Source organism: Macaca thibetana, chromosome 1 (assembly GCF_024542745.1).
Source record: "Macaca thibetana thibetana isolate TM-01 chromosome 1, ASM2454274v1, whole genome shotgun sequence".
In the NCBI taxonomy this organism is placed as follows: Eukaryota; Metazoa; Chordata; class Mammalia; order Primates; family Cercopithecidae; genus Macaca; species Macaca thibetana.
The window spans coordinates 13784856-13812729 of NC_065578.1; the positions used below are offsets into that span (position 1 = coordinate 13784856).

Genomic DNA, 27874 nt, shown 5'->3' on the forward strand with positions numbered 1-27874 from the left:
GGGATGTTGGGTGGAATAACCGCCAAGGCAGCACAGGCGAGGACATTCTCTCCATCCCTCACTCACCAGCTGTCCCTGCTTTCCAGCAGTCAGGGTGAGCCCCTGCCACTCCCGGCAGCCCTCTGTCATCTCCGACGCATCTGCCGCCGAAGGCGACCGGTCGTCCACACCTAGCGACATCAACTCCCCTCGACACCGGACGCACTCCCTCTGCAACGTAAGGCCAGCAGCAGCGGGGCCTGGGCCCCTGGGCCCTGCCCGGAAACCACAAGGGTGGGGGTGGCGGGGTGAAGCCATACTCGCTGTTTCCTCTCGTCCACCCAGGGAGCACTCTGGCGAATGCATTTCCTGTTCTGTTCTTTCCTTTTGCAAGAAGCGATGGATGTGGGGAGAAAAAGGAATGAGGCCCGTTTGCTCCTTGTGTCCGGGAGGGTGAGGAGAATCCAGAGGAAGTGGGCCTGGGTCGGCCGCAGGCGCAGCCTGGAACTCTGCCCTGTCTGGGACTGTGGGCTTCTCCTCCCACGCATTACCTTCCAGAGCTCAGGGCCTCCCCAGCACAGCCTCATTTCCCTTTAGAGCCAGCTCTCCATCCTGATCCAGGAGTCTTGGCATGAATTGCCTCTGGAGAGGCGTGTGAATATGGTCTAAGTTTGTTTCCTTTGCTTATTTCATCAAACACTTGTGATTGCATGCTGGGCACCAGCTCCCAGGAGGCAGAGGCCCTAGCTGCCTAGCTCTGATGACTAGTGGGGCAGACAGATGGGCTCTGCAACAGTGAGGGAGTAAATGAAGATGGATCGAGCTTCTGAGGACAGTCGGAAGCCATGTCCAGGCTCTAACATGAAATATTGGGGTCCGGGTGTGGAGACCACCTTGAATTCGTGTTCTGTCACACAGTTGGTAATGCGGAGGCTCCCCTCTACCATATCCTAAACACAGAGACGTCACAGGGTTAGATCCCGAAATGCACAAGATGGCTTTTCCCAAAACACAGTTAATGCCACTTTATTAACCAGCGAAATAGATAATAAAAAAGAAATGAGGTGAACACATTGGACAAAACCATTAGTTGCCAATGACATGATTCTCTACCTGGAAAACTCAAGAGAATAACTTGAAAAGCTATTAGAACGAATAATAAGCATGTACATAACAGTGCTGCTTGGAAATCAATGTGTAAAAATCAATCACTTTCCTATAGATGAGTCATAATGATGGAACCATTTTTTTCAATCCACAGTAACAATGAAAAGTGCTTATAAAAATAGCTAAGACTAAAATTCAGAGAAGCTACCTCAGTCTGCTGAGGTGGGTGGCAGGGATTGCTGACCCGGGGACCTTAGACGGCCTCCTCAGAGTGGGAAAAAGGTCATTTGCAGCCTGGAGCCCTGCTCAAGGCTGGGATTCTCTTTTTTATTGTTTTATTTTATTAATTTTTGTGTGTGTGTGATGGAATTTCACTCTTGTCACCCAGGCTGGAGTTCATTGACGCAGTCTCAGCTCACTGCAGCCTCTACCTCCCAGGTTCAAACAATTGTCCTACCTCAGCCTCCTGAGCAGCCGACATTACAGGTGTATGCCACCACACCCGGCTAATTTTTGTATTTTTAGTAGAGATGAGATTTCACCATGTTGGCCAGGCTTGTCTTGAACACCTGACCTCAGGCGATCTTGAACACCTGATCTCAGCCTCCCAAAGTGCTGGGATTATAAGCATGAGCCACTGCACCCAGTGGGAGTCTCTATTTTATACTGGTGCTTTAAGGAAGCAGTATGTTCTTCTCTTGTCCCCAGGAGAGAATCCTACTGACAAAGGCTATCTTGACTAACAGAACCAAGGCAAGGAAGCTGGGCCACTAGAGGGGTCTCTGACATCCATTCCCTGATTCTGAAGGACCACTGTGGAATTACATCTAGAACCAGCAGTGTCCCTGCACCATTCTCATCCCAATTGAGAATACCTTCCTCCCATGGCCATATTTTGCCTTCTCATGGTGGGCCCATGGGGACTCTGGCAGCAGAAATGCTGCTGGAAAAATCTCATTCTGCAGAAGGAGTTCTCCAAAGGCCTCTTGAATTGCACTTGACCCAGCCCTGGCCTTTTGCCCACCATAGCCTTGGCACATGCCTGCTGCCAGGAAATGGGTGCTTTGATTTGCCTGCATACAGGCGTTTCAGTGAGCAGGCCCCATTCTCTTTACCCATAGATTTGGCAAAGATGTTCCTATCCAGATTGGAACTATTTTAGCTGCCTTCAGAATGGGTTCTGTTTGCAAACCTTGACACTGAAGACTAAACTACCATTCATTAAATTCCCTCATTTCTTCAACCCCTTTTATCCCCCCATCTCAACAGGTGTGCACAAAGGTAAGCCAGGAAGAGCCCGAAAATAGCTACAGGTAACCCTTTGCCTTGGGCATCTGACCTCCACCAGCAAGAATAGTGCAGCCTGGACTAATGACTGCCTCATCCTCTCACCCTTTGGCCACTAATTTAGAGCAGAAGTAGGGACTCAGCACAGAGAGGTTGGAGAAGGTTGATGGACCTTGGCATTATGCTTGCAATTCCAGAAATAACCACCAGGAGTCAGAAATAACCACCAGGCGTCTCCCTAGTAATGACTGTTTTGATCCAAAGGATCTGTGGGCTCCAGGCAGGACAGACTGATTCTGGGATGTAGTGAAGGCTTTTGTACCCCCGCAGGCTATTAAGGCTTCCCTCCGCACCCACCTAGGGCAGAGCTGGCAACACAATGGAAATATCCTACCTGCCCATCCTAGGGACCTGTCTGAGGCCCCCTAGGAAAAAGGGAAGGAGCTCAGACCTCTTCTGGGGCAGCCCATAGCTCAGGACCAAGTGTGCATTACCCTGGAGCTCCTGTCTGGAAGGAGCACCGTGCCAGGAGGAATCTGACAGTCCCCACTTCGAGTTGTAGCTCTGCATCTAATTAGCTCCATGGTAGTGGACTGTCTGCTGCCTCTGTTGATATCTGTGAATAGGGCTAACAAGTCCTGCCTGCCTCTGCACAAAGAGAGATTCACCGTGTTGGTTGTAGGGGAAGACAGAGGCTACATGGTCTCCTCAGTTTGTTTCTGTCCCAACATTCATTATTTTGTGCTTTTTCTATAAAACTACATTTCTTTATGAAAAGCACCAAGTCTAACCAAGCTCTAGCTCTAAGTCAGTGGACTGATGGGGACAGGAACTTAGACGCCCTGGAGTGGCTGATTTGTTGGTCAGAAGATGTTGGGGGTTGAGAGGGCAGACCAGGCAGGAGAGGACCCCAGGGCCTCTGGGGAAATTCTAGGCCCCAACAATAAGCCATCTGGGGGTATCTGCTTCAGGAGATGGGGGGTGGGCTCCCGACTTCAGAGGCAGGGTGGTCCCTGAGGGATGGCATCCTTCTACGGAAGGCCCCACACTGCACGGGCCACCTCTGCTCTCCTGTGTCACATGTCTCTGCTGTTTCATCTTCCTCTTCTCCTCTGGCTACAGGGCGACAGTCCCGGCCCAGTTCAGAAGAACCTGCACAACCCTATTGTACAGGTAGGTGTGCCCTCCCTGGCCACTTGGGCCCTCCCTCCACCCCACCTTGACTGCAACTTCACTCTCTGTTCCCCTGAGCCCACATCCATGCTGCACACCCAAGGTGGAGAGGATTTATGCCACTTCCAGAGTCTCAGGTGGGCTGGGGCCTGAGCCAGGCTCAGCACCTGGGCCCACCTGGCCCTGTGCCCAGCTACCGAGTGCACACATGTCCTCTGTCCTGATGCCCTAGCCATGGCTTACCCTGGCAGCCAGCTCTATAAAATTCCCATTATTATTGAAAAGCTCATAGCCCAGGCAGTGGGCTCTTTGTGCTCCTAGAAACTTGATTCATTCTTAACACTTTTTATATTCTGTCATCAGAATGAGGAGGGGGCTGCAGGGAGGACAAACAACGTGAATCTGAGGGTCTGCAGGGGTCTCCGAAGTCTTCTTTCTAGTCCTGGGGTCCCCACCTGTGGGTCTGCACAGCACCCATCTGCATCGGAGACCACCAGGGAAGTGGTTCAAACGCAGATTCCTGGGCCATTTGCCCTAGAGATTCTGATCCACCAGGTACAGGGTGGGGCCTGGAATTCAGGAAATCCCTAAGTATTTGGGGAACCATGAGTCTAGTCTAAGCCCCGCCCCAGTTATGCATGATGCCACCATATGTCTTTGTGTGAAGCACTTGGCGGTTTGCAAAACTCGCCTGCAGATACCACCCAGATGCCTGTAGCGTCCCTAACAGGAGGGCAGAGTAGACCTTACCATCACCACCACCACCATCATCTAATATTCTTTTCCCACGTCACAGACAAGAAAGCGTCTCAGAGCAGCTGGGGTGCTTTCCAGGGTTCCACAGGTAGAGTCATGATTGGAACTGGAACCTGCAGTGGCCATACGGTCTCCTGTCCAGGGCAAGTGCCTAGCCCTTGTCCTTGGCTGACGCAGGCTCCAGACTCCTCCGCATTTTCCGGACTCTCCCAGGCCCCCTTGCCCATGTCACTGTGTGCTTAGTGCCCTGACACGGCAGACAGGGCCTGTGGCCGCCTTTCCTCCCTATGGCCTCGCATCGTGGACGTGACCACGGTCAGTGGCCGAGTGCATGGACATCTTCCTATAAGTCCTCAAGAAGCACCTGAAAGTTGTGGGCAAATTGAATTTAAACAATATAATTTAAACAATATTATTATAGTACAAATGACCATAGCTGCTCACATAGACTGAATGCCTGTGGTACACCAGACGCCGTCCTTGGGGTCTTTTTCTTTTTTCTTTTTTTTTTTTGAGACGGAGTCTCACTCTGTCGCCCAGGCTGCAGTGCAGTGGCACAATCCTGGCTCACCACAGCCTCCATCTCCTGGGTTCAAGTGATTCTCCTGCCTCAGCCTCTCAAGCAGCTGGGATTACAGGTGCCTATCACCACGCCCGGCTAATTTTGTATTTTTAGTAGAGACGGGGTTTCACCATGTTAACCAGGCTGGTCTCGAACTCCCAACCCCAGGTGATCCACCCGCCTCGGCCTCCCAAAGTGCTGGAATTACAAGTGTGAGCCACCATGCCTGGCCTGTTCTCAGGGTCTTTATCCTCTCTTTAGCAACATCCTCGTGGCAATCTTGGAAGGGTCTTACTGTTGTCCCTGAGAGGCTCTGTGACTGACCCATGTTTGCTCAGTGAATGAGGGGCTGGCCTTGGCATTCCAGCCCTGGAGGTGGCTTAACCATCCCAGCCCGTCCCTGACCCCACTGGCTTAAAACTCAGAGAGGCCTTCCCCGCCCCGGATCCCATCCACTGCAGTCTGCACCCCAGCTAAGCTCGCCTTTCTCCTTCTCCCCCCCCCGTCTGCCACGTGGCTCCTGACTCCTCAGTCACTAGAGGATCTTGAAGACCAAAAACGGAAAAAGAAGAAAGAGAAGATGGGATTCGGCTCCATCTCCCGCGTCTTCGCCAGAGGGAAGCAGCGGAAGTCCCTCGACCCCGGCCTCTTTGATGGTACCGCCCCTGATTATTACATAGAGGAGGACGCGGACTGGTGATACGCGCTCCCCTGCGCCTGCTGCCCGCAGGCGTGTCTGTGCGTGTGGGCGTGTGTGCAAGCGAGCGTGGGTGCGCATGTGGCCGTGCGTGGGGTGCGTGTGCGCGTGTGCGCTGGCACACACGGGTGCTGGGTGTGGCCGAGCGCCTCTAACAAGCGAAAACACGAGTGTGAACCTCTCTCCCCTGCGTCGCCACCTCTGTAATTGATGTACATACCGCAAACCGTGTGTGAACCTGTCAACTCTCTGTCGTCTTTGGAGCGATACCGTTGTGTTGTTAATCTGGTTTATTATTTTTCTTCGATGTTCGATTTTTCTTTTTTTTTTTCTTTTTGTTTGGTTCGTCGGTTTGTTTTTGTTTTTGTTTTTTCCCCCTTTCTCCTCCCCTCCTCCTTTTTATGAAACTTGAAAACTTGAAGGACTGCTGTGTATTTGTAAATAACAAAACTATTGTGCACTCTGTGCTTGTAAATGTCCCTCGTCCGAACCGCTACTCCTGGAGCCCGTCTGGCAGAGGATGTGGTCTGTTTTTGATGTCCCCCCTCCCGCCCCGCTGGTGTGAACGTGTGGGACCAGACCCTGTCCTGGGGGTGCGTCCAAGTCACTTTAACCACAAAACGCCATCGTCGTCAGGGTAAGGTCCGCTCTCCACAGACACTCGGGAGCCCGGCCAAGGGGCCTTGTCTTGGCTGGGTTTGTCAGAGGTCAAACGGGCTCTTTTTAACGGCCTACCGGTTTTTAAATTGCGTTGCCGTTTCCTTCTTTATGAAAAAAAAAAAAAAAAATTGTTTCGTTTAATTTATTTGCACAAATGCTGAAAACTTATTCTATCTAAATTATTACATAAATATTGGAATGTCTATTTTTCCATGGGGTGGGCGGGAGGTGGGTGTCTCTGTTGACTTGTCTGTTCTGTTATCATGCTGCTACCCAACTGTGCAAAGTAGTTTAGGGTGGCCAGAACCCAGGGACCATTGGATTTCAAAGCTTGCTTTTTCTGTTCTCTCTTCTCTCTCCCTGTCTCCCTGTCTCTCCCATTCTCCTGCCCATGCATGAAAGTGTCCTCCACCTTCTTCCCACCCAGAGCTCCCTCCGGGCCTTTCTCTCTATATTTATTTATCTGACATACAGAACGCGACCTCAGTGAGCAGCGTGCTGACAGTCATGATCCTCTTCTTTGGGTCTGTGTTTTGAGACAGGTTGAGTTCAGGGTGAGACAGCCTGCCGCACATCCAAGGGTACGACCAGTGGGACCCTGGCCTGAGTCTGTTCCCCGAGGGGCCTCCAGCGGCATCTGTTCCTCCCTGCAGCTGTGTCTTTCTTGTCCTGGGTTTACGATGCAGGTGGGCCAGGCAGGTGTCATTAGGGGAGGCACCCACTTCAAGAGGAGGGCCACAGTGGGGACACAGAGTCCAGCACCTGAGCCCTCCACCCTCCCCATTCTCGTTGGTTCCATCGTCCACACTTAGAACCTCCCAGGATCCCTTGGACTCTGTGCCCCAACTTGTCACGGCAGCCTGAGCCTACCCACCCCAGGAGAGGAGGGCTGGCAGGAACATCTGCCTATTCCGGGGGTGGCGTTGGCCCCAAAGAGGCTTCACCAGCAAAGGAACTGTGTGCATTTTAATACTGGGGGACGGAGGACGTGTGAGCTGCTCAGCTAGGTCTGCCCAAAGCCTAAGACTCAGTTTCCTTTTTCTTTTGCTTCTGCCCATCCTTAACAACTAACAGCTCAACCCACACCTCTAGACAACAGTAGTTGTGCTTTCTGCTAATGGTAACATTTTCAGCTCTTAAAAAGAAGCTAGAGATTTTCAAATGCTAGAGTGTCTCTATCAGAAGGGATGGGACATTGTGTCCAAAGCCTCAAGAACAAACCACACTTTCCTTCTGACCTGGTCCCCAAAGGTCAGCAAAGAGCAAGCAGGCAGAGGCCCTCATAAGGACTCTTCTGTCCTCCTTTGGCCAAACTGTTTAACCGAGCCTAGGGGTGAGGGGGAGCGACCCGAGCTGACATCTTTCTCCATGGAGAGAGATTTTAGAAAATACTTTCCTCGCCCATGAATTTCATTTTTGGTTGATTTTTATTGTTTTCCCTTTACTTACAAGAAAATAAGATTGCAACCACTCCTGGTAATGATTTAGTAGTTCCTTTTCATTTCAGTTTTTGTAAATTAGGAGATAATTCTAAGAGTTACTAAAGGATGATTTATTTAAGAGAACTACGTCAAATAGCGAATGAGTTATGGGTAACATTAGATGAAAATAACCTTTCCCGTGGGAAAGGCTTCTCGAAGGCATGGATGCAAATATAAAATATTAAAAAAAAATCTAAATAAAGCTTATTTTAAAATATTATCGAATTCTATGTTATTTGATTGCTTCTATTTGGCTCCGGGTGGGAGGCTGTGCCCCTCTGGGAGGCACAGGCTGGCACGACCTGCTCCTTGGACTTCCAGGGCTGGGTTCTGGGAGGGGGGATGGGAGGGGCCGAGGAAAGCTGGCTGGATTCGGGGCCCTTGGGGGGCCGAGCCGGGGTCGCCTCCCAGAAGCATCTCGCCTCTGCTGCCCTGACTGTAATTCGGAGGGCTGCCCTGTGGTCCAAATGCACCACCCCCCACCTGGCACCCTGCATTGTGGAGCTTAGTGGCCCCAGTCAGCTTTCATCTGCTTCCTTCTCCCCCTGAGCTCCTTCCAGAGGCCCCAGAGGAGCCTGTGCATTGGGGCATGTTACTTCCCGCAGACCTCAGTGGGCCTCTGCATGTCCCATGATCCCACCCTCCCTGGAGGACCGAGAGGAACTTCAGGGAGACAGAGAGGGAGCCACAGGCTTCCTTGATTGAAGCCAGAGTGAGCCAGGCTTTTCCTAGCCCCAAGAGAACCCCCCAGATACAAAACTCAGGCCTCCGCCAGTGAGACTCCACTGTATGTCCCAAGAAGAGGATACCCAGGTTACCCCAAAGCCTGACATAATCAGTACCCTCAACCTCTATCTCTCAACTGAAAAAAAAGTTCTCCCCAGCAATAAGACTGATGGAGGACTGGCTTTTAAGTCCCCTCCCACCTCTGCAGGAAGAAAGCATAAAGCTATGTAATACAGAGAGCGTGCTGAGGTTAAAATGAGCCGCCAGTGAGTGAGGATGCAAGTGGATGTGGTAGGATTGGGAAGGCCGGGAAAGCCCTGGGTGACAAGGAGCTTAGGGCCACCTACCCCAGCAGTTCTCAGCCTGACCACACCTTAGGGGAAAAAAATACTCATGCCAGGCCATATTCCTGGAATCGAAGTGTATTTAAATCTCCTCGGGTGATTCTAAAGGGTTGCCAGGATTAGAATCGCTGAGCTGATCTGAGGAGGGCAAGTGTGGCCACACGCATGCCCCTACTCCCCTCTCCCTGGCCCCATGCAGACATCACAAATCAATTGAAGAGCCCTTCCTGCCTATCCCAAAGTGGCCTCTGATTTCTCACTTTACATAGCCTCAGATAGCCACGGCCAGTCAATCGCAGTTGGCATACAAGAATAAAGCCTTTTTGCCCTCTCAAAATGAACCCCATCTCTCATGCTGGACACATGGCAAAAACTTTGGCCCAGAGAGGAATAACTTCGCCAGCGTCCTAGCTATTGTGCCTCATCCTGGGACCTTCTCAAGAGCCAGGCCACACCTTATTTGGGTCTTCGTAGCTCCACTCAAAAGCCACCGTACCTCCTTTGTTAAAAGAATCTTCTCCAGGGAGGCTGAGGCAGGAGAATGGTGTGAACCCGGGAGTTGGAGCTTGCAGTGAGCTGAGTTTGCACCACTGCACTCCAACCTGGGTGACAGAGTGAGACTCCATCTCAAAAATAAAAATAAAAAATAAAAAAAGAGTCTTCTCCAGGACCTTGCTCCAACTTCAGATGGTACCTATTAGTCAGAAATTGGAGTATGGCTGCCCAGGGCATCCAGGGCCAGCATACCAGCTGCACAGGTTGTGCACTGCATTACTGCAGAAGGTGCCATTCTCCAGGCTACCACGTGAATGGTGTCCTGGTTTTTCAGTACACAACCTGTATGACTGTACTCAGTGGCCCGTCTGTGTGCTCCTCCTACCCACGTTGGCAGGCTAAAACAGCTGTAACCAATAATAACAATAATAATAGTATCTAACATTGGTTAGGCATTTACCACAGGCCAGGGTCCATGCTATGCAATTTACACATATTAACTCAGTTAACCCTCCCAACAGCCTGTCACTGATGAGAAAACAGAGGTTGAGTAACTCATCTGAGGTCATGGAACCAGGAGACTATAGAACTGGGCCTCAAACTATGGAGTTTTGGCTACAGAGTTTGTGCCCTGAACCACTCCACCATCTGAGCAGTGAGGGGCTACCACCAAGCAGCTGGGCCTTCTCCCTGGGGGGCATCTTCAGAGCGTCATCTGGGCCTGGTTTCAAGGCCCCTCGCCCACCAGTAGCCTCTGACACAGCCTTGCACTGTGTCACTTTCGTGACTGAGTCTATTCGCATCAGCCTTTTGCCCGCAGGCCCAGAAAGCTCACCCCTAGAGAGGAATCAGCGGGGGAATCAGAGCAGAAACCGGCTGCTGTCCAGCGCCAGCTCTCCCTTCCTCTTCCTGGCCAAGTCAGGAACCGAATCACCTCCACTGGCCCTGCAGTCAAACCCCCAGCTGTACCAGAGCTGCAGATCCTGAGGGGTAGTGCAGCTCCCCACACCCGGGGAGCTCTGTGGCACCCTTCCCCACCACAGCATGAGCCTGCAGTCCAGGAGCCGCCCTGCACCTGTGACGCATGTCATACCTGTCACTCCACCTGGGCTCCCGGGGAATCCAGGCAGAGCGAGCCTGAACCGTGGGGGACATCAGTCATTTGACAAAATGATTTTTAAAATACCTCTGGGCCAAAAATTAGCCAAGTGTGGTGGCACACGCCTATAGTCCCAGCTACTCCAGAGGATGAGGCTGCAGCATCCCTTGAGCTCGGGATGTCAAGGCTGCAATGAGCCGAGATCGAGCCACTGCATCCCAGCCTGGGTGACAGAGTGAGACCCTGTCTATTATATATGAATATCTCTGGGCTTTTTCCTCCAAAACTTGCATTTTCACAAAGTGGACTTCCTAGACTCCCCAGATGGCTTCTAGGCTTTTTCCAGTTGGACCCCCACTGGGCAGAGCAAAATATGCCCGCGTCCCTGGCCCCATTTTCCAGTGGTTACAGAACCTGGTGGTAATGAAGAATGAATAGGGAACACATACCAGCTTATTTTTATAAAAGTATATTCATAATTCTGCATTACAAAATAATGCCCAAAACTTAACAAATATCTTAGCAGTTTGTGTGTTAGAAGTTATTTAAGTATCGGCTGGGCGCGGTGACTCAAGCCTGTAATCCCAGCACTTTGGGAGGCCGAGACGGGCGGATCGCGAGGTCAGGAGATCGAGGCCATCCTGGCTAACACGGTGAAACCCTGTCTCTACTAAAAATACAAAAAAAAAAAAAAAAAACCACTAGCCAGGCGAGGTGGCGGGCGCCTGTAGTCCCAGCTACTCGGGAGGCTGAGGCAGGAGAATGGTGTAAACCCGGGAGGCGGAGCTTGCAGTGAGCTGAGATCTGGCCACTGCACTCCAGCCTGGGCGACACAGCGAGACTCCGTCTCAAAAAAAAAAAAAGTTATTTAAATATCAAGGTCATGGTATTTCACTAAAGAAGTGTCCCCCTGTAGGCAAATTGAGGGTATAAGTCTGGGATGGCAAATGGGATATGGATATTCCTTTTTTTTTGTTTTTTTTGAGACAGTCTCACTCTGTCGCCCAGGCTGGAATGCAGTGGCGCAATCTCGGCTCACTGCAACCTTTGTATCCTGGGTTCAAGTGATCCTCCCACCTCAGGCTCTCTAGTAGCTGGGACTACAAGCATACATCATCACACCCGGCTACTTTTTGTATTTTTAGTAGAGATGGGGTTTTGCCATGTTGGCCAGGCTGATTTCGAACTCTGGACCTCAGGTGATCCACCCACCTCAGCCTCCCAAAGTGCTGGAATTACAGGCGTGAGCCACCACACCCAGCCTAGGTATGGATATTTCATACCTGAACCACAGTTGCATGATGTCTCAAAGCCCCATGGCTGGAAAATATGCAAATATGCAGCACAGTACTCTATAGGGCAACAAACTGAATCCATGAGAAAATGATCCCAAGGGGATTGATGCAGGCATAGCAGCAAGGGAAAATCTTGGCCTATTCATCCGGAAAATGGCAGGGCCTCTGATGACCTAGCATGTGCCTTGGAGGGCTTTGTGACGGACGTTGCCAGGCTGTGTACAGAAACCATGCTTCTGAATCACAGTGCCCAGAAAACACCGGCTGGTAGCTTGTTTGCATTTCTGAGTTTTAGGTTTTGAAAATTCCTAATTGCTTTCTTAATGGTTACCAGTAAGTAGCTGTTAATTGCACCAATACAAGAGAATCTGTAAAATTGCGTGCCGTGCTTCCAGAATCCTCAACAGAAGATTTGCCTTTGGGAAGTCATTTGTGCCCCCATCCAGAGGACCCTTGCAGCCCAACAGTGGCTTCCAGGCCATACCTGGATAAGCACTCCCAGTTCTGGCCCCACACCTGATTCTAAGTAAGTTGTTTAACCTATGAGCCTCAGTGTACACATCTATAAAATGGGTGTAATTACCCTCCCCACCTCATAGGTTCAGAAATGAGAACTGAATGTGTTTTTGGAGACTGAAAAGGGCTGGCCCGATGATTACTATTCTCTGTAATTTGTACCTTGAGGATTTAAGTTTAATGGGAGATAGGAAAAAAAAGTGTGAAAAGCAGCTTGACACATCTTGAGCCTGACAGTAACTCAAATCAAAACTTGTCCCTGGGGTAAAATCAGGGCATCAGGCTGTGTGTGTGAAGTTCCTCCAGCTGCCAGGGTCTGTGAGCTCCAGCCCTCAGAGTGCAAATGCAGTTCCAGCACTGCTACAAAAGAGAATCTGGGCTGCTCTGTCTCGGAACAGGAAGGGTTTGAGTTATTTGCCCCTAGAATCCACCAGCTCTGACAGCATTCTGTCTCTCTGAGGTCTGAATAGAAACACTTAAGACGCTACTGTCAGAACCCAGGGCCAGCCTGGTCTGGAAGTCAGGGCTGCCTCACTTATGCAGTATTTGATTTGTGCCAAGCACTGTTCTAAGCTCTTTCCAGATACTCGCTCATATAATCCCTCCGGCAACTCTCCAAAATACATGTCATCCCCAGCATACAGATGAACAAACCGAGGCACAGAGAGGTGAAGTTCTTGCCTGGAGTCACACACCTAGGGAACTGGGATTCACCTCTAGCAGTCTGGTTCCAGAGTCCACGTTCTCGGTAACTTTGCTGTGGAGTCTCAGGTCACCCACTGGCCCCAAGCCCCCTCCCAGGATCCAACGAGCAAGAGAAAGCTTCAGAGAACATCAGAATGAAAGCCTCGTTGGTAGGATGAGGCCGAGCCCTGAGTAGGCCAGCTTTTTAGGGTTCAGCTCCTTAATCCAGAAGAGGAAGAGACTGACAAAATACAGGGTTTGCAAACTGTGTTCCGTGGAACCCCAAAGGGGTTCCTCAGCAGTCCCTCAAGGGGTTGCCACAGCTCAGGAAAGAATCAGCAGGCAGGGCTCTAGCCCATCCTCAGTCAGTGGCTCTGCACTTACCTGTTACACACCGGACTTCAGTGTACGAGTCCATGGGAAAGGTTCCGTGGTAGAGTGAGTGAGAAGGAAAGACGAAGAGAGGAGGTTTCAGAACCACAAGGAAATCAGTGGTTGTCAAACCTGACCTAGCCTTGGGTTTTAAAGATATCGTTCCCAGGCCCCATCCTGTAGCTACCGAACCAGAAGGTCTAAGGCCGAGGCCCTGTGAGCTGTGTGCGTATTGAACAAGCTCCCTGGTGTGGGCAGTCGCAGGAGGTAACATAGGGCAGAGACTGAGGGTGGCAGCGTGGTGCCCATGTGTTGGAGTGCAGACTCGCCGGGGCCATCACAAGGTAGGTTGAGGTCACCTTCCCGGGGCAACCCCAGGGTCCCCCCCAGTAAGGGAGGAACCTTACCCAAGCCAGCTGCCCCAGGCAACCTGCTGCTTGGGGCCTTGCTAGGCCCTGCTGAGCAGAGGGGACGGGCATTCTGGAGTATCTGATGCCACAGGCCAGCCTCAGAAGGCTGCAGCAGCACCCACACTGCAGGCACAGCGAGGTTCCCTGAGTCTCTGAGAGATGCACAGCCAGGAAGTGGCAGAAGCAGGAGTCAAACCTGAGTGAGATCTGAGTTCTGAGCCTAAGTCCATCCAACTCCTCCCGACCTGTGGCCGACTGAGACTTCTGCCAAGCGTCAGGTGGACCTGCTGGCCTCGGTCTGGGGCCAGTGATGTCCCATGGACACCAGAACCATGAGCCCTGAATTGGAGGCAAGTCGGCCCAAGCTGCTGCACTCTGGAAAGCGGTCAGACGTGGAGCTGCTACAGAGGGGCCTGCAGGCCTCTGCCCACCCCTGCTCTTGGGCTCCTGAGGAGGCCCGGTCTTGTTCACCCAGAAGCCCCACCACCCCCTGGGCCCCTGAGCCCGGCTCTGGACTCCCAGTGTTCAGCTTGGTCAAGGACTCGCTGTGTGACCACAGGCAAGCTGGTCTCCCTCTCTGGGCCTTAGGCTGTCTCTAAACCAGACCAGGACAGTGGTTTTCCACCTGTGGCCTGTGAAATCCGAGAAGTCCCTGGATGTGCCACAGAAGGCGGTCTGCAAGGGGGAGGCTGCAGCCACCGTGTTGGAGGGTCCCTCCCTGCCATCCACCTCCCTGCCCTTTAGACCTGAACTCCAGTGTATTCGGCTTGTCGAAATAAGTGTGAATGACGGTTCTGTAGCCTCTCTGCAGCTGAGAGGCAGTATGTGAGAAAAGCAGGGGGCACATCCTCTCCAAGCTCCTCCAGGGGTCTCTGGGCTGTGATCAGGAAGGGAGGGGGGCACCAGCCTGGTAGAGGAGTCACTCCCCATGGGCGCCCCCCGGCTTCCCTGCTCACCTCTCCTCCTTATCAGTGAGGGGCAGTATGAGCCCCTCCTTAACCCTGGTAGAACAGGAAATAGGAAAATGGGGCCCATGACCCCACTTCTGGAAGTCTGTAAGACAAGGCCAGGGCCATGAATGTCTCAGCCATGAACCACAGCACCACTGCATTGAGCAACGCCTCGCCAGGTCACGGCGATTTACAGTTCACAGGGAGATGGGGGTCAGGATTAAGAGATTACATCCTGGGCAGACTCCCTGGGTTTCAACCTCAGTCCTGAGGCTTGTTACCTGGTAACCTTAGGCAAGGGACTTCACCTGCTGTGCCTTCGTTTCTTCATGGGGACAATAGGGGTAAAAAGATACCAGGTCAGAGTGTGGCTGCAGGGATGAAACAGGCCAATATGCATACAAGGCTTAGCACAGGGCGCAATAAACCTTAGCCACCATGATGATGACAGTGACGATGATGATGGCAATGGTGATCTGATTTCGGCCTCTCACCAGCCCTGTGGGGTGGGCAGGACAGGGCCCTTTGTACAGATGAGAAGACTGAGGCCCAGGTAAGTTCAGCAATTTGCCCAAGCTGCAGGGGCCAGCCCAGAATAGGACCAGAGGAAGCAAGAGTGTGGGAGCTGAGAGGGGTGTCAGTGGTCTCTTGTCCACTCCCCTCATATTGCAGATGGGAGGAGGCTTGTCCACGGCCCAGCAGGGCATCGGTGTCTGCACTGGTTCTGGAACCCAGGGCTCCGGACTCCCTGGCCATTGCTTTGAGCTGCCCCCAACCGTAAGGCTCAACTAGCGGAAAAAAAAAAATCCCTGGGTCAGTAAGTTTTGGAAACACTGCATCGTATCTCCACCCCTTATAGATCATTCACTTATTAAGGCTCTGACGAGTTCTGCAAGGAAGAAAAATATTTTGCCTTTGCCCATCTAGTGTTTCCCAAACTTACGTGACCACAGATCCACGCCTTTAACTCTCTTTCGGTGAATCACCGACTGGGAGCTATTGGGACAGACGACTTCTTCAGGCTCTTTAGCTCCACTATTCTGTGCTTCGAGGGTGCTGTCCGTGGTTCTGTGGCGATCTCTAAGCACGCCACCGTTGTTTCGCCATGAGAAGTCTCGGTGGCTCATATGACATCCCTGCGTGCCTTGAGAAGGGAGGTGACAGGCACAAGGCCGGGTGTGGTCGCAGCCCCTCTAGCTCAGCATCCCCTTTGCTCAGAAAGGACCCAAAGCAGTGCACAGCACCCGCACCAGGCAGAGGAGCCCCACGCATTGGCTGGGAAATGCCAGTCCCAGGGTGTTCATTATTTTGCTGCTGTCCTAGGTCCTAGATATAGACAGAGGGGCTGAGTCTGTTGGCACAGGGACCCAGGGGATAGGCATGTCCATGCTGCCAGGGTGTCTGGCGCCACCTGCCCTCCAGAGTGCCTTATCACCCTTTGGTGGCTCTGAGCTGCCTAGTTGTTTTCCCTGGGACAGGCCAGAGATGTCAGAGTCACATCCAAATTGGTTCCGTGCTCTACTAGGCCAGCTTCCTTCTTTATTAGGAGGCTGATGTCTGTGGAGGTGGTGCGGAGCCTGTGGCCAGGGCATGGGGACCAGGAGGGAAGGAAGCAGCCTCTGACAGCTGTCACTGTGGGCACTGGAGCTGTGGTGGCAAGGAGGAGACTCGAGACAAGCCAGGAGGACCTTGAGGGACTGTCCCCAAATGGAGGGTTAGAGAGAACAGGCCTAGAGTCACTGATGGCGGCTTGAATGTGTGAGCCAGTTCCAAATTCTTGCATCTCTTCACGTGTGTGCAAGAAACAAACTCATCTTAGTGACAGCCTGAGCCCAGCAGAAATGATCAGCCTCCTACAGGGAGGGGCTTGAGGAAAGGCCTGGGCTCAGGAGCTAGATCCTCAGGCTCCATCCCAGCATCGGCACATATCAGCTGTGCAATGCCAAATCCCTTTGAGCCTCAGTTTCCCTTTCTTTGAAATGGAGATAAAAGATATTGGCCGTTGCAAAGATAAAATAGTAAACAGAGAGACGCATCCAAGACATCCCAGCTGCTGCTTTCAGGGCTGCGGGGGCTCACGTGACAGAAAATCTCTGCTACAGAACTGGAACCCAGGCCCTGAGTCCGGGCTGTGCCCTCTGCACACAACTGATTGGTTTTTCTTAGCTCCACTTTTCTCCTCTGTAAAATGGGTCCCTGGGAATCTTGAGTCCCCGCTCTCCAGGGAGGATGCAGTGAACTCATGCTTACTAGTTGTAAAGCACCAGGCAAGCATTAGCCATCACGACTGCACGGCCTCGTGGAGCAAGCTGGAATTACTGTCACCACCTGCTGTTTTAGATCAGCACCCACTGCAAACACATATTGGGGTGACAATGACAAGGACCCACCTTGTGGGCTCTCTCAGATGCCAGCACTGGGCTGGACACTTACTTGCCTCATTTCAACCATGCCGCAAACTCAGAGGTCTGTGGGGACCCTGCGGATAGGCAGGTCAGTGACGTGGCCACGTGGGGCCAGCACGTGCCGCAGCTAGAGGAAGCAGCTCTGCTCACTCCAGCGAGGCTGCTCAGAGCAATGCCAGCCCAGTGTTTGCAGAGCTCCGGATCTTCTAGAGAAGCCAAAAATCTCACATAATACACTCCAATTTTTTCATACTGACAACTAATTTTTTTTTAATTTAGGGTCCATTGGGGGAAAATTTCCATGGCCCTAATTTGTCTCAGGGCCCACAGCTCTGTCACCTCCAGTCTAGATTCTCTCTCTGTGGGCACCTCGTGCTCTGACCGTCCCTGGTCTTCCCCTGTTTGTGGAGTCCCCAGGTCAGCCTGGCTGCAGGCGCCCATCTCAATTCACCACCATCCTCCTTCACTGGAGGGCCCTCCTGTCCTCCGCTCCCTGATGGCCAGGCAGCAGGGGTCCATGCTTGTTTCTCAACCGAGAGAAGAGTTCCCAGGGCTTAGAGTGTTTGGGAAGTGGCAGTGGAGAAGGGAAAAGGGGTCTTCACTCAGCACTGCCCTTGGAGGCCTTGAGTCACTGCAGGAATCCTGAGCCCCAACCCCGCTCCCCAAGGGCTACACAGGACTGGGTCAGCTGCTTGCAGCCACGTGACTCAGTTGTTTTCTATGGTCGCTACCGGAGTATCTGGGACTCAGAGATGGGGGTTGGGGATTTCACCTTCAGGTGAAGATTTTGATGGGCCTGACAATAGGGTGACTCCATATTATCCCAGAAATCCCAGGAGGCTGTGCAGTTATCAGCATGAAAAGCAGCTGCAAGCCTGCCCAGGGATGCCAACAGGGGCTCAGAATGAGGAATGGGGACAAAGACTGGCTTCATGGGGGCAGGGGAGGTAGCAGGGGGCATGAGGAAAGCTAATATGACTTGCTGACATTTACTAAGTGCCTACTGTGCCAGGCACGTGGTAGGCACTTGATGTACACTCATTAAGTCATTCAGCAAACACTGACTGAATGCTTCCTATATGCCAGGCTTAGAGCTTAGGGCTGAGGATGCAGATGTAGATGATGAGACAAATTATCCTAACATCATCCTCACCAAAGTCACGTGAGGACTTTGGTGAGGAAACTGAGGCTCTGAGAGGTAACATACATAGCCCAAGGAGACAAATTAAGTGATGTGCTGGACACGGTGGTTCGTGCCTATAATCCCAGCACTTTAGGAGGCCAAGGTAGATCACTTGATAGATCAAGTGATAGATAGATCACTTGAGGTCGGGAGTTCGAGACCAGCCTGACCAATCCCATCTCTACTAAAAATACAATAGCTAGGCATGGTGGTGCATGCCTGTAATCACAGCTACTTGGGAGGCTGAGGCAGGAGAATCACTTGAATGTAGGGCGGATGTTGCAGTGAGCCGAGATCGTGCCACTGTACTCCAGCCTGGGCAATCGAGTGAGACTCCATCTCGAAAAAAATGAAAAATAAGGTGATGGAACGAGGTCAAGAATTGGGGTCCAACAGACTGTTGCACGACACCACTTTTCAGGCAGATAAGATTGAAGCTGATTAAACCGCGAGCTGTTAGAATAAAGCTTTGTTCTCTAATTTCCAGAATTCGAGGGCTGGAGAGAGGCAGACAAGGCAGGGAGCAGGGATCACGATTAAAGGTCATCTACAAAGGGAGAGAAGATTCAATCACAAAATGGGAAGAAACCTCCTAGGATCCTTTGCCCCATGCTGTGGGTCTGGCTGAACATATTAACAGATTCTAGAAGGGCATCGGCCTGCAGTGCACACGCTGTTCCTCTCAGCTGCCGCTACGGGACCGCCAGTTAGAACGTTTCATGAGGCATGACTGGAAAAGTCAAAACTGGTGCCAGTGTTCCCCTTGCCATTCTCCTATAGGTGTCTAAGTTGTAAGAATCCCCCCACCACGGGCCTCACCAAAGCTGTCTTCGTTTTGAAGGAAATTAAATCAATGCTGCTCATCAAAGTGTTAACAGCTGTTCCTAAACTGGCCTTTGTGCAATACATAGTGAAAGCCGCTCACCACGGGCTTAGGAAATTCTCAGGAGGCAGTTGCAAAGCCTTTAGAGGGAGGTCCGAGGTGGGACAGTTTGCATGAATCACGCAAAATAATTCCATAGAAGACAGCACCTCCCATCACCTCACCCTGGGCTAGAGGCTTGGCATCCGGCTCAGTGGTGAGTTCCTGTCCCGGTGTGCAAATGGGCAAGGATTCACCAGGCAGGGTCTCCCAGCCATCACAATGCCCAGTGTCCATAGGGCCTGCGGAAGAGGCTCGGCTGAGCCAGAAAGAACCTAGGCTGTCTGGAGGCCCAAGGAGGAACTGCTTGCCGGGGAGGGGGCTCATTCAAGCAAAAGAGGCAAAATTGGTGAAAATCTTCTAGGGAGTTAATTAATCCTTTTAATTAATTATTCAAGTAATAACTAGTCGTTAAATTGTGGACACAAGATGAAGGACGTTTTGTCACAGTTCAATCCTATTGGTTTTTTGGTTTTTTTTGTTAGGGAAACTTAACATAATTTCAGATATTTTCCTAAACACTGTGAAAGTGGGGTTGGGGCACAACTGATATCCTCAAACCCACAGCCATCCATTGCCCCCAGCTTTGCCTCCAAGGGCTGTACAGATGCACATGTGCCCGGCCTCTGCATGGGTGCGTGGAGAAGGATCGTCTTCTTACCCTGGCCCCCTGTGTCAAGATCCGCCCCCTTACTTCTCATGGGATCCACCTTTCAGGGCTGCCCACTGGCAGAGAAGCCCGCCAGGAAAACATGTCAGAAAAGAGGAGTCAGTGTGGGGATTGCCCAAGGAGCCCAGCAGCTGGGGATAGATGGGCTTCGGCTGCAGTTGTAACTGAGACTATCAGAAGGACTTCCCAAATGTGGGTGCTGCTGCTGCTGCGGTAGAACAGGTTAGCAAGGAAGAAAGAGGAAAGCTTTTGATACATAGATACATAGGTAACAGCATAAAGTCGCTGTCATTGGATAACTATGTGTTTGTCTTCCCTGGATCTCTTAGCAGCTTCCTCCTAAGTGCATAAAATTAGAAAATACTTGTCAAGTATCTGCCTAGGAATTGAGTGCAGAGCAGGGGGGACCCTGGCCAACTCCAGGATCTCAATTCCCCAACCCTTCAGAAAATTTTCAAAGTGTGGGAGGAGGGACTGAAGGAGGAGGATGTCCTCTGAGGTTGGATGAAGGGTGGCTGGTCGTGGGACAAAGCATAGGTCTAGGCCTTTGCAAGACGGTGGCACCAAAAATGAGGGGGCGCCTATGTGATTTTTTAAAAGCATAAAGCAGTTATTATTGGTAAAAGCAGAGCTGTGCTGGAATTCTCTATTTACTTTATGATGTAGTAAATAGGGACACGTTGGGGTGGGAAGTACCACCAGTATTTTAGCCCAGGGCCTCCCAAGGGCCAGCCTGGCCCTGGGGTGAGGGGTGGTGCAGATTGGTGGCAGGGCCCGTGCCACCTCGCTGCCCACCCAGGGTCCTGCCATCAGCCCCCAGCAGCTACAGTGGTGACTGACTGATGGGCTCTCCTCCTAATGCTCTTCACACCCACGCTGTCGCTGGTCCTGTGGGCTCCCACAGAGGCCTTTCACCCATTTCATATGTATTTCATGGGGCTTGTGACTGAGGGGTCAGCAAGGCATTTACATCCAACAGGGCAGCCATGATTGGGCCATAAAAAGTTGTTTTTTCACATTATCATGCAGTGTTTAAAAAATGAGAATTCAGCTTTTGGAGCTACAGGTGCTGATGGGGGCCCCCCTGCCACTTCCCAAGGGCAGGGAGTTTGGACAGTAGTTGGCTACCTGAACAGAGCTGGGCTGAGCTGAGAACAGAGGCCCCAGGGTGGAAGGAGGCAAGGCTCTCTCTGTGCCTTAGGGCAGGCTGGGGACACCGGGAGCAGCCACACTCCATGCTCCCCAGCAGCTTGTGGATGGAGGCCAGGGGCGCTGCTATGCGTCCTACGATGCATGGGACAGCTCCATAACAAAGAAATCTGGCCCCAAATGCCAAGACTATCAAAGTTCAGAGGCCTTGCCATAGGCAGAGGGACAAGAGAATGGTAGCATCTACTGCCTAAGAGGGACCACGGGTGACTCTGCTGTGGCTGGAAGAGGTGTGGACGAGGTGGGGTTGGCAGAAGATGAGACCACAGAGGGAGGTCTGCTCCCTCCCTCCTTCCGTTCCTCCCTTCCTGCCTGCCTTCTTTTACTCAATACTTAGAGGGCTCATTCAATTGCAGGCAGTGCTGGGCCAGGGCTGGCTCACACAGGCCCACAGATGGATCTCTTCCCAACTCCACGTCCAGTGACAGCCTGAAGTCGCTGAAATTGGCCACAATAGGAGTATTTACACCACGGAAATTGGCAAGCAAATGCTAAAACCAGTGTACCTCTTGAAAAGATAACAGCTGGTTGTTAAACGTGGTTGGGCCCTTGCTGGGTGCTAGAGATGTCTAGGGAGCAAAACCAGGCTCAGCGCCTGCTCATGTGCTGTTTACAGTCTGGTGGGAGACACAGACATTCATTGAATAATTACACAACTATTTGTTTCAGCTGTGAGAGGTGTCATGCAGGAAAGGTTCTGGGAATTAATGAAAGAGAGAGAGAGAGAGTGTGTGTGTGTGCACGTGTGTGTGTTGAGGGTTGTAGATTACACACACTAGGTGACCAGAGAAGGAGTCCCTGAAATAATCAGCATTGAGACAGAGCCCTGAGCCTGTGTAAGTTTTGCCAGGCAGAGAGGAAAGCGACAGGCCACTGTTCAGGCCGAGGGAACAGCAGGTGCAGGGATTAGAGAGGTGGAATTAGAGGCATTAGGGAAATGCAGGAAGCCCAGGGTGCCAAGGGCAGGGGTGAGAAGCTGAGGATGAGGCTGGCAAGGTTGGCCTGTGAGTTACAGCAAGGACCTTGGACTTTACAAGGGAGCCATTGAAGGATGGTGAGCAGAAGAGGTCCCTGGGAAGATACCATTTTAATAAAAAACTTCCTCTGGGCTTGAAGAGGATGGAATGAAAGAGAAAGAGGGAGGTAGGGTGTTGAGATACAGCTGAAGTGCTCCGGATAGGAGATGGTGGAGCCAACTGAGACACAGGACAGGTGATGGAGACTCAGGAGTGATGGAATTCAGCAGGGGACTTATCAACCTTAGCCTACACTCACCAAGCTCACTGCCTCAACTCTGCCTCAGTGGCAGCCGAGGTCCAAGTGCTCAGCCCCCCTATCTGAGGTCTGAGACCCTAGGGGGCAGCAACAGGCCCAGCCAGGTGCAGGGACACATCCAGCCACCTCACGTGACCTCCAGGGAAGCCTGGTTCCCTGAGCCACCACCAACTCAGACACACAGGACACACTTACAGCTGAAGCTTTTCCATCAGGCTCCAGGGAGCTCTGCGTCTGGGCACACGTTAGACCCCAGGGATGCAGATGCCAGGGAGGTGCCAATGTGCTTGACGCTGCAGACATCGAAAGAGCCTCAGAAGCCCAGGGCATGGGTCACTTAGCCACAGGCTGGGTATAGACTCAAAATTTTAAGTAGTAAAAGAAGAAAAAAATTAATTAAAATGCTAGAGCTCTAAGTCTTTCCCATAGCTGCTGCCAAGGGTGTCTGCCAATGGCACTCTGAGGTCAGGGGCATGGGGGACCAGGATGGAGAATGCCACCTCCCTGGGGTTGGGAGACCAGGAGTGAGGGCTGCCCTCTCACTCCCCACGCAGGGTGGGCATAGGAGAATTTACGAGGCCTTTACCTCTAAGCCTCTGTGGTTTTTTTGGATTGTTTTGTTTTGTTTTGTTTTGTTTTGAGACAGAGTCTTGCTCTGAGTGCAGTGGCACGATCTTGGCTCACTGCAACCTCCACCTCCCAGGTTCAAGTGATTCTTGTGCCTCAGCCTCCCAAGTAGCTGGGATTGCAGGTGCGCGCCACCATGCCTGGTTAATTTTCGTATTTTTAGGAGAGACAGGGTTTCATGTTGGCCAAGCTGGTCTCGAACTCCTGACCTCAAGTGATTCACCGCTGCGTTTTTAACCAGCTCCCTGGTAGCTGATGTCTCTGGTCTAAAGACCGCTCTAGGAGCAAGTAGACTGGGCTCCCTCCTCTAAATGCCAGCCCTACCGCAAGGCTGAGGAATGGACCACGTGACCTTGAGGGCACCTTCTAGCCCTAGAATTCTGAATCCCACCAAGTGAGAGGCCCAAGTGGCCCCGTTCATGATGCCATTTGAGCAGCAAGTGCCAGCGTGCTCCAAACTCTTCGGAGGTAAGCACCTTTCCTCGCTCTGAATGGATCCTAGACAGGCATGTGGACTCAAGCCTGTGCAGCCCCTTTTCATTGCAAATGTCAACCTCAGGCTATGTGGAGGAGGGACTATTTCAGGGCAAAAACGGTGGAAAGTAGTACATAGCAAAAGCTTCTCAAAGCTTCTACCAGACACTGGTGAATGATACACTGGGCCTGTCTGGCCATCAACTCTGGCTCCAGGCTGCCTGTGTCACTCCAGCCCAGGGCTCACCCCCACCAAAGTCTACCATCCTTCCATCCATCCCGCCTTTCCATGCCACCTGTGCTATCAGAGGACCCGGTAGCTTAGTAAGCATTAGGCATGAGTGTCCCTGGTCGTAGAATGAATATCCAGGCACCGTAGGGTTTGGTAGAGCAGCCTAAAGGATGGACAGACTCACAGAGCCCCAAGTTCAGTGGCAACACCCATGTCCGCATCAGCCTGTCTTTCCCCATCACAGGCCTTTGAGTCCCTTCAAGTCTGTCTCGGTGCTTAGCCGGTCTCTCTGTCTCTCTCGGTGTCTGTCTCTCACTCTGAGTCATGGCTGGCTTCAAGTTCCCCAGCCTGGCAGGCAGGGCCAGGAGCCATTTCCCAGCCTTTGAGAGCAGCTTCCCACACCCCACACACCATCCTGCCTCTTGCCAGTTTGAGCAGTCCTTGCCAATGTTCTCCTGTAACCAAGCATAGGCATCCAAGAACAGGCGAGAGGGCTGCTCACATAGGTTCTTCTACCCTGGGAGGTGGGGAATTCGGGGTTGAGGCCGAGCTCCCACACTAGCCTGCTGGAAGTATCAGTGGACCCCTCTGAGCCTTCACCTCCATCTGAAATGTGCCCTTTGCCCCTTTATTCCTGGGGGAAGGCAAGAGAAACTGAGACTTCCCAAAGGAATATCCAAGTGAGTAACGGTCTCCTCTTCATTGGATGTCAATACAAGTAGAACAGGGAAGGGCTGAGCTGGGAGGAAAGGGAAAGCAAATGGTATTCCCTATAACCTGGACTTTTACCATCACTGATGACATTGGACATCTCCATATACTAGGCCCTGGTAATACAAATGTGGAAAGACTTGGCTGATGACCTAGGCAAGCACTCTGTGGCAGGGCAGATGGACAGGTCATGCACAGCAGTGCCAGCAGGAAGCAGTGTGCTGGGTGGACAGTGCACACAGCCAGAGGGACAGCCACTCAGGGCAGCTTGGTGGAAGACATATTTGGAAGGGCCTCCCTCTACAAAACCAATAAATCTGGAATGAAACATACTTTTTAATGCATTCCTGGTCTCACAGAAAATAAGGGAAATCCCCAAGACATCTACAGACAAAAACCGAAAGCTGTAAGCTAACACCAGAACAGCAGCAGTGAGTGACCACTAAAGGCAAAAGCCGAGGTTGTCCTAGAGGCAAATGCTGCTATCAGGACTGTTATCAGGGGTTAAATTTTGGGATATGGCAAAGTGGAAGAACAGAGCCGGAGATTCTGTCATTCAACCAGAGTCTGTCAAAGAGGCGTGAAGTGGCCCCTGGACCCAGGTCTCATCCCCACTCCTCTTCTCTTCCCCACCCCAGTAGAAGTTAATGTAAATCCTCTCTGGAGAAAGGCATCTGCTATTTAGACCCTAAAGATTCCCGTAAATTAAGATCAAATATGTGTTCAGCAGGAGTGAAAGTCAGCAAAAACAAACAGCAATGTAGACCCTCTAAGGTCTTTTCAGATACAGTAATTATCAATACCAAATACAAAATACTAAATACTATGCATAAAATACTTAAGGAAATGTTAGATGAAATCACAGACACGAGCAAACAATAGGAAACTGTCTGACAAGACCAGGAAAACTTGAAAGAGAAAACAAATAAAACGTTTTAGAAATGAAAAAAAATGTAGCTGATAACATTAAAAATAAATAAAAGGGTGGGTTAAACAGCAGACTAAATAGGTGAAGAGACAATTTTAAAAATGGAAAAAAAAATCTAAGGAAATTACCAAGAATGCAATGCACAGAGATGAGATGAAAACTAAAGGAGAAATTACTGTATTGAATACAGTAGCCACTAGCCCACATGTTGTTCTTAGATTTATATTTGAATTAATTAAAATTAAATATAACTAAAACTCAGGTCTTCAGTTGCATCAGCCACATTTTACATCTGCCTTTTTTTTTTTTTTTTTTTTTTTTTTTTTTTTTTTTGAGATGGAGCTTCACTGTGTCACCCAGGCTAGAGTGCAGTGGCACGATCTCAGCTCACTGCAACCTCCACCACTCAGGTACAAGTGATTCTCCTGCCTCAGCCTCCTGAGTAGCTGGGATTACAGGCACCTGCCACTACGCCCAGCTAATTTTTGTATTTTTAGTAGAGATGTGTTTTTGCCATATTGCCCAGGCTGGCTCAAGCAAGCCTCCTGCCTCAGCCTCCCAAAGTGCTGGGATTATAGGCATAAGCCACCACGCACCACCCATTAGCCACATTTATTAGCTCATAACCACTTGTGGCTAATGGCTATCCTCTTGGTCAGTGAAGGTTATAGCAGATTTACATCAACACAGAAAGCTCTATTGGACAGCACTAGGTCACAAGATAGGAAAAAATAGAATTAGAAAGTCTAACTTATGTCTAACTGGAATGCCAGAAGAAGAGAACAAAGAGAATGGAAAAGAGGTAATACTGTAAGATATAACGGTTCAGAATATTCAAAAATAGGCGTCCAGAGATCCAGGAAGCACAATTATATCATTCAGAATAAATTTTAAATAGCCACATCTAGCCACATTGTAATGAAACTTCAGAACACCAAGGACAAAGAAAAAAAAATATTTTTTGAGACAGAGTTTCGCTCTTGTTGCCCAGGCTGGAGTGCAGTGGTGCAATCTCGGCTCACTGCAACCTCTGCCTCCTGGGTTCAAGCAATTCTCCTGCCTCGGCCTCCCAAGTAGCAAGGATTACAGGTGCCACCCCCGACCCCGCCCCAACCACGCCCGGCTAATTTTTGTATTTTTCGTAGAGACGGGGTTTCACCATGTTGGACAGGCTGGTCTCAAACTCCTGAAATCAGGTGATCCACCTGCCTCGGCCTCCCAAAGTGCTGGGATTACACGCATGAGCTACCATGCCCGGCTGACAAAGAGAAAATTTTAAAAGTAGCTAACAAAAGAACAATTAGGCTTGCAGTGGAATTCTCTTTAGCAGAAATAAAGATCCACGATTATGAAACAATGTCTTCAAAGCGCTAAAACAAAAGCAAACTCTCAACTTAAAACTATGTACCCAGCAAAACCCTCTGAAGTACAAGGGTAAAATAGACTTTCTTCAGATAGACAAAAGTTGTAACAGCTAACTACCAAAACACTTTTAATTGAAAAATCTTTTAAATCATGTTCTTCAGGAATAAGAAAAGTTATTCCAGAAGGAAGGTCTGAGGTACAAGAAGACATGATGAACAAAGAAATTGGTAAACATGTAAGTCAATTATTTTAAGCAAACGTGATCAGTATAAAATAGTCATCATGACAATGTCTAAATTATGGGGTTTTAAAAGAGGACAGAATTAAAATCCTGGATGTGGTAGCACAGAAGTCAGGAGGAGTGATCAGAATTAATATATTTTAAATCATTCTTACTATTTAGGATAGCATTAGGATATTGAACAACCCTAGGTTTTATTAAGATAAATAGGTATAGTGACTTTTCAAGGGTAATCATTAAGGCCGTGGTTCTAGAACTTGAGAATGCCTCAGAATTATCTGGTGGGTTTTGAAGCAGACCACTGGGCTCCACCCCCAGAGTTTCTGTTCCAGGAGATCTGGGGTACAGTTCTAGAATTTTCATTTCTACCAAATTCCCAGATGTTGCTGATGCTACTAGTCCAGGGGCCACACTTTGAGAACTACAACTACTACACTAAAATCAGAAACATAGAAAGCTTAACTTCCAAACCAACAGAGGGAGAGGGGGAATGGAACGAGAAAACAAACCAAAGAAAAAATAATCTTCCATCCGGACCAGCTCTGTCCAATCGAAACTAATGCAAGCCACATGTGTAACTTTATACCTTCTATTAGCCACATTCGAAGTAAAAAGAAACAGGTGACATGACTTTTAATAATACATTTTATTTAAACTGGTATACCCAAAATATGATCAATATGTTATCAATTTTTAAATGATTATGAGATAGTTTACATTGGTTTTTTTTTATACTGTCTTCAAATTCTAGTATGTGCTTTGTACTTAAGGCGTTTTTTTTGTTTTTTTGTTTTTTTGTTTTTTGACAGGGTCTTATTCTTTTGCCCAGGCTGAAGTGCAGTGGCACAATCTCAGCTCACTGCAACCTCCACCTCCTGGGTTCAAGCAATTCTCCTGCCTCAGCCTTCTGAGTAGCTGGGACTACAGTCATGTGCCACCACGCCCGGCTAATTTTTTTCGTATTTTTAGTAGAGACAGGGTTTCACCATGTTGGCCAGGGTGGTCTTGAACTCCTGACCTCAGGTGATCCACCCACCTC

General features: G+C 50.5%; 1 protein-coding gene across 6 annotated transcripts in view; it reads left to right on the forward strand.

The window, feature by feature from the left end:
- Window positions 1-27874, forward strand: part of KAZN (kazrin, periplakin interacting protein) — a 1229956-nt gene that overhangs the window by 1170646 nt on the left and 31436 nt on the right. For 3 of the 6 annotated variants that reach the window (XM_050788146.1, XM_050788155.1, XM_050788163.1), the window contains 3 exons: window positions 87-217; window positions 3496-3546; window positions 5397-5520. In XM_050788146.1, the coding sequence (XP_050644103.1) occupies window positions 87-217; window positions 3496-3546; window positions 5397-5520 (306 nt within the window). Of the gene's footprint in view, window positions 1-86; window positions 218-3495; window positions 3547-5396; window positions 7921-27874 lie in introns of those variants that run through there. The other 3 variants (XM_050788176.1, XM_050788182.1, XM_050788173.1) reach the window with 2 other exon arrangements.